The sequence below is a fragment of the Panicum virgatum genome, chromosome 8N (assembly GCF_016808335.1).
Source record: "Panicum virgatum strain AP13 chromosome 8N, P.virgatum_v5, whole genome shotgun sequence".
Taxonomy (NCBI): Eukaryota; Viridiplantae; Streptophyta; class Magnoliopsida; order Poales; family Poaceae; genus Panicum; species Panicum virgatum.
In genome coordinates, this window is record NC_053152.1 from 13261392 (window position 1) to 13270680 (window position 9289).

Sequence of the window (9289 nt, forward strand, 5' to 3'; positions counted from 1 at the left end):
GTGAGCAACGATCTCTCTTTCGCCGGGGACAGGTGTTTCTCCAATGGCGACATTCAGCGTCGCGATGCACCTTGGTGACCCGGTAACGCACAGAGTCGGCGGCATATCCATTGCCGGATATGATCCACATTCTGATTTTTGGATCGAGCGTGGGCCGGTTTGCCAGCTGCACTGTGGGGATGTCTTGAAGGCGACATACCACTTTGCCTTCTCGTCGTGCTCGCTGAGGTGGGGTGTCCATGGATTTCAATTCTTCGATGCCATGGATGCTAGTTGATCTTTAGTACACATATCTTCATGTACTAAAGTTTCTTTTTGTTCTTAGATGTTGTAATAAGTTTGGCTGTGTGTGGTCACACAGAGGCTTTGGCTGTGTGCATTACCGCAGAGGCCGGAATATAATTCCGTTATCTAAAAAAACTTCCTTTCCTTAATACACTGCTTTTTTTGCTAATCAGGTTTCTTCTTTCTTTTTACAAATAAGAAATTACGAATAGACGCATTTGGTTGAAAACAAAACAAAATATAATTATGTATGGATTTGATTTGTTAGGAAATGCTGTTGTGGCGGGTGCTGCCGCGCTGATTGATCCATGATGAGTTGATGACTATATTGATAACTTGATAGTTTTAACATCGTACATTGCAAAAAAAAACTAAAAATGGATGAGCCAGGAAATCATATATAGAGATCAATTAGAGAGTCATAATAAAGTGATCATATGCCTCAAATATTGGTAGACATTATAAGAACATGCATACACCGTTCCAGTAGCAAAGCATTAACAACATCTTGATCATTCCTTGGTATTGGCAAGTTTACTCTTTAATTTTAATTGGCTTGAAACATCTTTTTAACTTTATCAATACCACGCCTCGTGAACAACTCCTACTCTGCAACTGGCCTAGCTGCCGCAGCGCCGCTCCCGCTCTTCCTTAAATCATACATAGCTGGCGCATATGTTGCAACACCTTTAAATCATACATAGAGAGCTCACAATAAAATCTAAGAATAATACACGCATGTTCACATTGCATGCATTGAGCATGAACAATATCATGAATTTTCCATTTCATATATAGCCACCATTTCTGACTAGAGTTCAAGAAATCCGATCAATAAACCTTTTTCTATAGTGTGCTATATATGCTTCACTAACTTCTAGCTCCACTGGCTTGTGGTGCCGGAGAAGAGTAAGTTCAGTGCTTACTATGGAAGTCAGCGTTCCAGTCCCCTTCTTCCCTTAGTTCATCATCAAACTCAAAAGGTTTCTACATGCTACAAGGGTCAAGCCGTCCTCTGGTTGATCTTCATTGTCCACTTGGAACATTTGTGCCAATACTTCCTCGGGTACTGCAATCACCTGCTCCTTGATCCTGAAACCACAAACCAAGAGAAATTAGTTCTAAGTATTTGTGCATTACAAGTTCACATATCAGGAAAAGGTCACATCAGCGCGAAGTGCATGACCAGTATACAATACCTAAGTTCTAGATCTATAAGATTAATGTTCCCCCCAATGCTATTCTTAGTCTGGTTGGAAGATATTGCAACAGAACCTCCGACAGGACAGAACTTCACTGACGCGACTAGGAAATCAGACAGGATTTTCTGCAGTCGAATACAGTCCCCGAAAAGCCTTTGCTTCAGAAATTTCTCTGCAAGGTTGTCGCAAGAGACAATGATCCCTTTCCCTTGGCAAGCTGTCTGTACTTTAGTTACAGCGGCCAATACCATGTCTTGCAACACAAACTCACCCATCCCTGAGTCCAAATATCGTGACCTGTAGATTCAATGATGGAGCAACATTAAGCTGAAAGGTACTCTTACAATGAGCAACACCATCAATTTGTTCTCTATGCCCACGAACTTAATATAGATGGAAAAAAGTGAAGATGAATGGAAGAAAGTGGTACAGATCATGTAAGACAAGCCTTTTCACCTTTGTAGTGTTGTTTCCTCAGAGCCTTGCTGCACATGTACTGCTTGTTGTGGCTCAAGGCAAGGAAAAAATATAATGCAGGACACTCCAGTGAGAACACCGTCTGCATTTTCTTTTCTCTTCGTTGATAGCAAGCACTCAATGTACCACCCATTTCGTTCAAAGAAGCCAAATGGAGCCTGATTTTCTATTTTGTCACCGGCTAAAGTATTGTTTATTAGAATGCTAATGCTTAAAAATTTGTCTTTATCCTTCAACAGGCAGGATGCATTGCTACTATCAAAAACCTCTCCAAGCAGCATCTTATGGAGAACCTCTTCTCTGGGCCACCCAGTAAGCTTTGCCATTGCTGCATTCCATTCATTGCACCTCCCATATTTGTCAGCACCAAACATAGGAGTCAATAGGTTCAGATTATTAATGAATACCTCTCCCTCATTTCGGATATTTTCTTCAGAAAACATTTTGAAAGAATCCATATCTTGAGCTACAAAGCACACCTCAACAACCTCTTCATGAAGATCTCGATTTATACAAGCATTTACTACCATGGTAACAGGACCATCACCCTTCTTTGAGCCATGAGTTTTCACCTCGAGTATAACTTCCTTTTCTTCGATGCCTGTATAATTATGTTGATGAAAAAATTTAGAAGGAAATAAAAATGCTAAAGTATCATATAATGATTATTTTCCATGGTGTTGTAGGCACCAAGATCAACTGCAGAATCTATCAATTTAGATGCTAAATAAAACTTCTCTTTTAAGAATAAAAAAGAAGAATAACTTTATCATATATGGAATGACTAAAACATTGGGCAAATAAGCTAAAGTCAATTGTACAGAGCACATACCGCGTAAAGCTAAAGATAGCACCCTCTGGACATTTGGTAAAGAAGACTCCTCCACTAGGGTAAGCAAGTGTCTTCCTAGAACCTCATCAGCTCTCAAACCTGTCAATTGGGCCACTTTCAGATTCCATCCACTAACCAATCCATTTCCATCTACGGCCATGATCGGAACTGTTGCTGTTTCCATCAGTCGAAACATTTCCCTTGTTGCTGCCTGAACCTCAGGCAACACGACATTAGACATGAGATGATCAATACAGTTATTTAAAATAGGCACTCTTGCTAACTCGTTTGCATCATTCAGCGATCCGCTAACCATAAGTTGTAGTGAGTCAATAGCATCCATCTCATAGTCATTCCAGGGCAAGCTCTTCATCCGGACAACATCAAGAAATGACTTAAAGGACAGCCTAGGGTGCACCAGTCTACAGTCATCCCTGTCAGATGGATTGTCCTTTGCACCTCCCCATTTAATTTCAGAAGTTGTATGTGACCTGAACCAGAAAAGAATGATGCTGGAAGTGACTTTAGCCATTGCCATTCCACAAATCATGTCACCTAGGGAAGCAAGACCTGGATATGCAGCATCCTGGAGGTTATCAAAACTCAAGCTAGTAGAATCCCTATGAACATCTGACAGCCATATGGCAATATCTCTTATCTGAGACACAGTTGGAGTTGTATGTAGCTGCCATACCTTGTCACCATACAGAAGAGCAGCACCATCACATTTAACAAGGTCTGTGATATTTGGACTCCCAGATATGATGCTCAAGGGACATGCTTCCCTGAACAGCATGTTGGAGAGCCTTGCCTGCATATGTATTATACTTTTCTCTTGCATCTGCTTCTCCAATTCAAGCTCTTTACTTATGTGGACGGAAAACACTTGCCCTATGAATTCACAGGCATGCCTTAGTGGAAAAGGGACATATCTAGGACTCCCATGGTGGCAAATAATGAGGCCCCATAGCTTCTTCTTCTGGTTCTGTTGTGTTTGTTGTTTAATAACGACTTCAACATCTTCTGCATCTTCGTTTACCACAACAGCAATTACTAGGGATGCAACCGACTTCATGTTCTTCATATACTGAAGGTGGCAGCTGTGTGGTGCCCTAAGAGTTGATCCACACAAGCTAACATGAAGGGGGAGTTCCACATCTTCAACAATCTTTACCGGCCTCGCATGGCAGTCACTAATGATGCGGACTTTGTTCTTCATGAAAAGAAACCTGGCAGCTTGTGGGATATCAGTGGCTGGATAATGTAGGCCAATATAGGGCTCAAGACCGGGTTTTGTTATCTCAGCAATGACCTCACCATGATAATCTTCATGGAACTTGTAAGCCATGACCCTATCATATCTCATCAAGTCAAAGACTTCTTCTACCAAAGTATTGCACAGGACATCCATGCTTCCACCGGGTAGTGACTGGATTTTGGATATTGCCATGGCAGCCAGCTTGTAAGGCTGCGAAGCCCATACAACAGCAGTAGGAAATTCAGAAGGGTTCACTGGCTCAAAATCCAGCACTAGACAGCCTGCAGCCACGTGATGGACAATGGTGTAGAACGGCTTGCCTGATGTTTTGCATTGGACTATGATAGGATTCAGGGAAGAAACATCAGGAAATCCTAGTACCTTATCCATTGTTGTGGCACCAGGTTCAGCAAAAAGAGATACTACATTGATGCCAATGCACAAGTTTGGGGAATCATCAACACCTGACGCTGCATGGCCGACTGCTGTTAACATTTCCGGTGCATTCTCACTGAATGCTATGACTTTGAGACTCTTTGCATCAATGGCCAACAAGCAACCAAATGGCTGGATCAGGTTTGTGCTCTGAAGGTGCTGCAAGTAGCCTATGCTATTCTCCGAGTGCCCATGCTGCTGATTTGAAGCGATCCGCTGCAATTTGGAGTGGTCAAATGAATGACCAGATTCTTCATAGTTCTGATCTAGTAGACCATCAAGGGTTGTTTGTGGTAATATCCATGCGGTGGAATTCTGTCCGGTTCTGTTGGGTGAATTGGAGCATTGAGTAGGCTTTTCTGAAGACATTTCCTGCCTCAAGTACGTAAGCCACTCAAAGGTAATGCCACTTTGTATTACTCCTGCGTTGATATATAAAACATAAAGAGATGAGAATAACCCCTATGGACATGAAAAAAACAAAAGATTTATCTTATGTGCATACTAATGGAAATCATACAATGAAAATTCAATAACTAAAAGCCGCTGAAAAGACAATCGTGTTGCCAAAATATACATAGAAAAGATTCATACACCTTTTGTTATTTGGCAGTACAATTTCTTGGATGTGTTCGGACAGGGTGTAGGATTCCTAATATTTTTACAAACAGGACATAATCCAAATAAAGTATGCCATTACTTGTAAATATGATGGGATGATTTTCCCATGGTGGTGAACAAAAATGCCATACCTTCTATCTTGCTGGATCCATATAGCCAATATAAATGATGTAGCAGCACTGTAGCAGCAGCGGGTACATATCTGGTGTTACAAGTGGGTTAGGTGTTGTAACAACAAACAAATAGATGGGAACAGGATACAATCATCCATGTGCATGAAAAATTTGAGCTTGAACAAAAACTTGTGCGAGGAGAAATAATGATCAAAGAGAAGAATGAACTTCTGTTGATACACGTGGAGAAGAGTGGAACTTGTAATGACGTGTAGTATGACTGGTCTTGGAGTCGTTAGTTTCATGAAACTAAAGCCCAATATCATCTAGAGGCAAAATTACTTAACAACTTTTCGGTAATTCAGTAATTAGCGAGCTATTACTCACTTGGTAAATTTAGTTTAGTATTTTGACAATTACTTTTGTTAGTAGTAGAAGGTGGTGGGTGTAGAATAATGTTTTACATCTAGAGTGCAGAATAGCATTGTCGTAATAGTACCTGGTTAACTTGAAAAATCTAACTATACCCCTAGGCGCGCCGCCACCATGCCACCACCGCCTCCCTCCCTCCTCTCTCCCCGCCGGCTCCCTCCTCCCTCACCGTCGCCCCCTCCTCCTCCCTCCCCGCCCTCAGATCCACTATCGCCCCCTCCTCTCCTCCCTCCTCCCTCACCTCTGCTGCCCCCTCCTCTCCTCCATCCATATCGCCTCTCTCCCTCCTCCCTCCCCGCAAGAACCCTCCTCCCTCCTGGCAACCGCCCCTCCTCTCCCTCTGCTCCAAGCCACAATGCATGGAGCGGCTGGACCGTGGCAATGGCAAGGACAACGGCCAAGCTGACTGCCGTTGAGGGGCGAGCGGGATCTATTGCGGCGGCAAGCGTGGTGGCGCCGCCCCCTCCCTCCATCTCCGGCAGCTAGCGTGGTGGCAGTGGTGGCGGCTTGGTGGTAGCGAGCCTTGTGGTGGCAGCGGCGACAGCATGGTGGTGGTGAGCCTGGAGGTGGCAGCGGCGCGGCGTGATGTGGCGAGCCTGGTGGTGGCAGCGGGGGTGTGGCCGGGATTTTTTTTATTTCTCGTTCTTTTTTTTTTGTAGAGTGTCAAAAATGAACACGGCAAATAGCTTTGCCGTATGGCCGACAAAAGGCACACGACAAAGAGTTCTTTACCGTGTACATCTTTGTCATGTGCTCTTTGCCATGTGCGTGCACGGCAAAGCCTTTGCTGTGCTCTTTGCCGTGTGCGTGCACGGCAAAGCCTTTGCAGTGGGCTTTTGATGCTTTGCTGTGCACATGGCAAAGCATGGGAATCCGGTAGTGATTGACTGCTAAGACCTATGAAATTCAGTTAGTGTCAGTAAATTATATATTCGTGTGCAGTTTTAGTCTTATCTGATTATATGTCATACATACCTTTGTTTTATGTATTATGAATGATTATCATGTGTTTTGTAAAAGTTATGAGATCAGTTTGGACAAAGGTTTTGATATTATAGTATGTATTTCTATTTTCTAGCCAATTCCAGGCTTTCATGGAGGAATCCCTTCTATGGAGGTTCTCTGGGGCAAAGGGGCTTGCTGCCCTGAAATCGGGAAGGTTGGTAGAGCAAGTTTAGGCTGTAAGGTGTTTTGTTGTCCAGTCCTAGTTTCATCCTTCTTTTTTAATAGTTCTACTAGGTTTCTGCAGACCTCACTCTGGTCCAAGATGAGGTGCTGTTTTTTTTTAAATTGGACCAACTCCTTTCTCCTCTTAATACAAAAATACGCAGCTGTCCTGCATGTTCGAGAAAAAAAAGATATAGCCAAAGAGTTTGTCTTTTATCTTTATTTCCTTAATGAACTAGCCATGCCCAAGGTCTATGCGAGTATGCGTTTGTGTTTACTTCCCTCTGCTCTCGGACCTGAACAAATACCACGGACTCCCACAACATGTTCACCACTTCCTGAGGCTCCTCGCCAACACGCTATGGTTCAGGTACCTCCCTCAAGCACTGCTGCTGCCAGCATCAGATTGGACACCATCGTGCCGTCGGCAATTGCCAATCTCGCCGTGCCCCCAAGGACCTGACTAGCATCTGTGCCTTGTCTCCCTCAACCTCCCAGGTACTTCGATTTCCTCTCTTTCTGTCCTACTAGCTTCTCTTTATCTCTTGTAATCCGATCCCTTACTGTTTGGTGAACCGGCCTGTCAGCGGTGATTGCCGGTTCCTACCTCACAGATATAGCATATGTGCTCTCATCACAAACCTCCCCCCCCCCCCCCCAACACCCCTTCTCTTTAGCTGCTATGCTAGAGTCTAGTGGTTCAGCTTATTATAATGGTTTTCTGGAATTGGGGTAGCATTATTGAAATTGAAGTGTAGTACAGCTGCTTTCATGTGTGTGTTTTGCAAATAAATTGTTATTCTAGCATTATTTGTTAACTAGATCATGACATATTAGAAGATGTACCTGTGCAACCATGATCTGCATGTTGAGCTATATAAATGTATTTCCTAGCATGGTTTAAACTGGTGGCCTGTGCATATATATAGATCATCTGGTAACACTACAATCAGTGTTTTTTGGATGTGTTGAGTGCAAAACCTTAATGACTGGGTGTAAACTGACGGTCTTTGCATGATCATGGAAGAATGATTGAAACTGAAGGATTTTGTGTCATCTTTTCTGTTAAATTGATACTGTGAACTATGCATCCTATCTCTTGATTCCATAACTCTTCTCCGTATGCTATCATAAACTGAAAACTGAATGAATTTCTAAACAACATAGGTCATTAGTCATTACCTTGCTTCGTCAAGTGTTGGGGCTGCTGATTCAGCTCTGAAGTCTGAGGAAATCCCTATGCTGTTCTGTTCTAGTGTTTCTTCTGATCTTGAGCTATTCTTTGACTGGCATGTGTGAGGTTGCCAGGGGGGGGTGATTTGGCTCCACAGGAAGCTGGAAGGAGGAATTGAGCTTAAGGATGGTGCAAAGGAAGATGGCTGCTGTTGCTGTTCGTGGATGGGAATGGTGACAAGGCGAGAGATAGGAATGAGCACAAAATACAGGGAAGAAAGCTACTACGTCTTCTCCTTCCTCGTGGCCTTGCAAAGAACTAGCTAAAGACATGATTAGCACCTAATTAGAAGGCATGGCTGCCACCTGTGCGCAAGCAGGCAGCTGCGTATGCACCTCTGGTCAGTGGTGGAGCTGACCTAGAATTTTAGTTGGGGCAGAGCATGTTCGCCACAAGAGCAGAAAACGAGCAAGCTACGGAATCGGCGGCAGTTCCCATTGCTTGCCACCCCACACAGGTGAAGGAAGGAAGAACGAATGGGAGACCCTCACCTGGTCGAATTCCTCTCGCCGCCGTGCTTCCAGACAGTGGCTACGCCCCTCCCTCCCCGCGGCCTGTGCCGACGGCCCTCCCGCGCGAAGTTGAGGCTGGCGCCCAGCTGCCGTGCCGAGGCCGATGCCGAGCTCCTATTTGGCCCAGGTTTGGGGAGCTCGTTCCACTTGGGCCGGCTCAACTGAGCTAGTGGGTCTTTTCTTCTCTCCCCATTTTTCTTTTCACTTGCATGCTCTCGTCAAGTAGAGTTGGGCGCCCCTCCATTGCTCGTCGGCTCGCTACCTCGCCGAAAGGGAGGAAGACAGCGGATAGTGGTGCTACTCCGGCGGTAGGGGAGGCAGCTGCCCTACCGCGCTGCATGGGGAGCTCCACCTCTCTCCGGTTGCCAAAAGCTTCAATGGCTCCAGATAAAGGTGTACCAGATAAGCATACATGAGCATGGAGATATTATGTTTGGAAGGTTAAATATTTTTGAATTAATGTATGGTGACATCGTGTACTGGTCATCTGCATGCTCTTTAGCTTCTGGAGCTTATAAATTTTGTTCGTATTCAAATTTGAATCAAGAATTACTATTTTATAAATCTCTGTATACTTTTACCATGCCAGTTACTGTCAATTATTTGGAACTATTTGAATTGTCTCACACTAGGGTCTATTTCAAGTACCTCAATTTTTGGTGTGATCCTCCAACGTCCATGTGTCTCCACTTATGTTTTCAGGTTCAAAAAAACCATACAG

At 44.0% G+C, this 9289-nt stretch overlaps 1 protein-coding gene across 1 annotated transcript; it reads right to left on the reverse strand.

The window, feature by feature from the left end:
• Positions 1–1057: 1057 nt before the first annotated feature.
• Positions 1058–5445, reverse strand: LOC120684541 (phytochrome A-like). The gene is made up of 4 exons (XM_039966399.1): positions 2797–5445; positions 1944–2565; positions 1485–1784; positions 1058–1377 (listed from the first exon to the last, which is right to left on the reverse strand). The coding sequence occupies exons 1-4, from the start codon at positions 4856–4858 to the stop codon at positions 1245–1247; spliced, it is 3117 nt and encodes a 1038-aa protein (XP_039822333.1). The 5' UTR covers positions 4859–5445; the 3' UTR covers positions 1058–1244.
• Positions 5446–9289: the final 3844 nt, after the last annotated feature.

Bases quoted from the DNA above. Each gene is read 5' to 3' on its own strand.
- LOC120684541 (XM_039966399.1), bottom strand. From the start codon at position 4,858: ATGTCTTCAGAAAAGCCTACTCAATGCTCCAATTCACCCAACAGAACC. The intron at 2,566-2,796 runs GTATGTGCTCTG...ATAATTATACAG, and splicing joins GCTATCTTTAGCTTTACGCG to GCATCGAAGAAAAGGAAGTT. The intron at 1,785-1,943 runs GTGAAAAGGCTT...TTGAATCTACAG, and splicing joins GAGGAAACAACACTACAAAG to GTCACGATATTTGGACTCAG.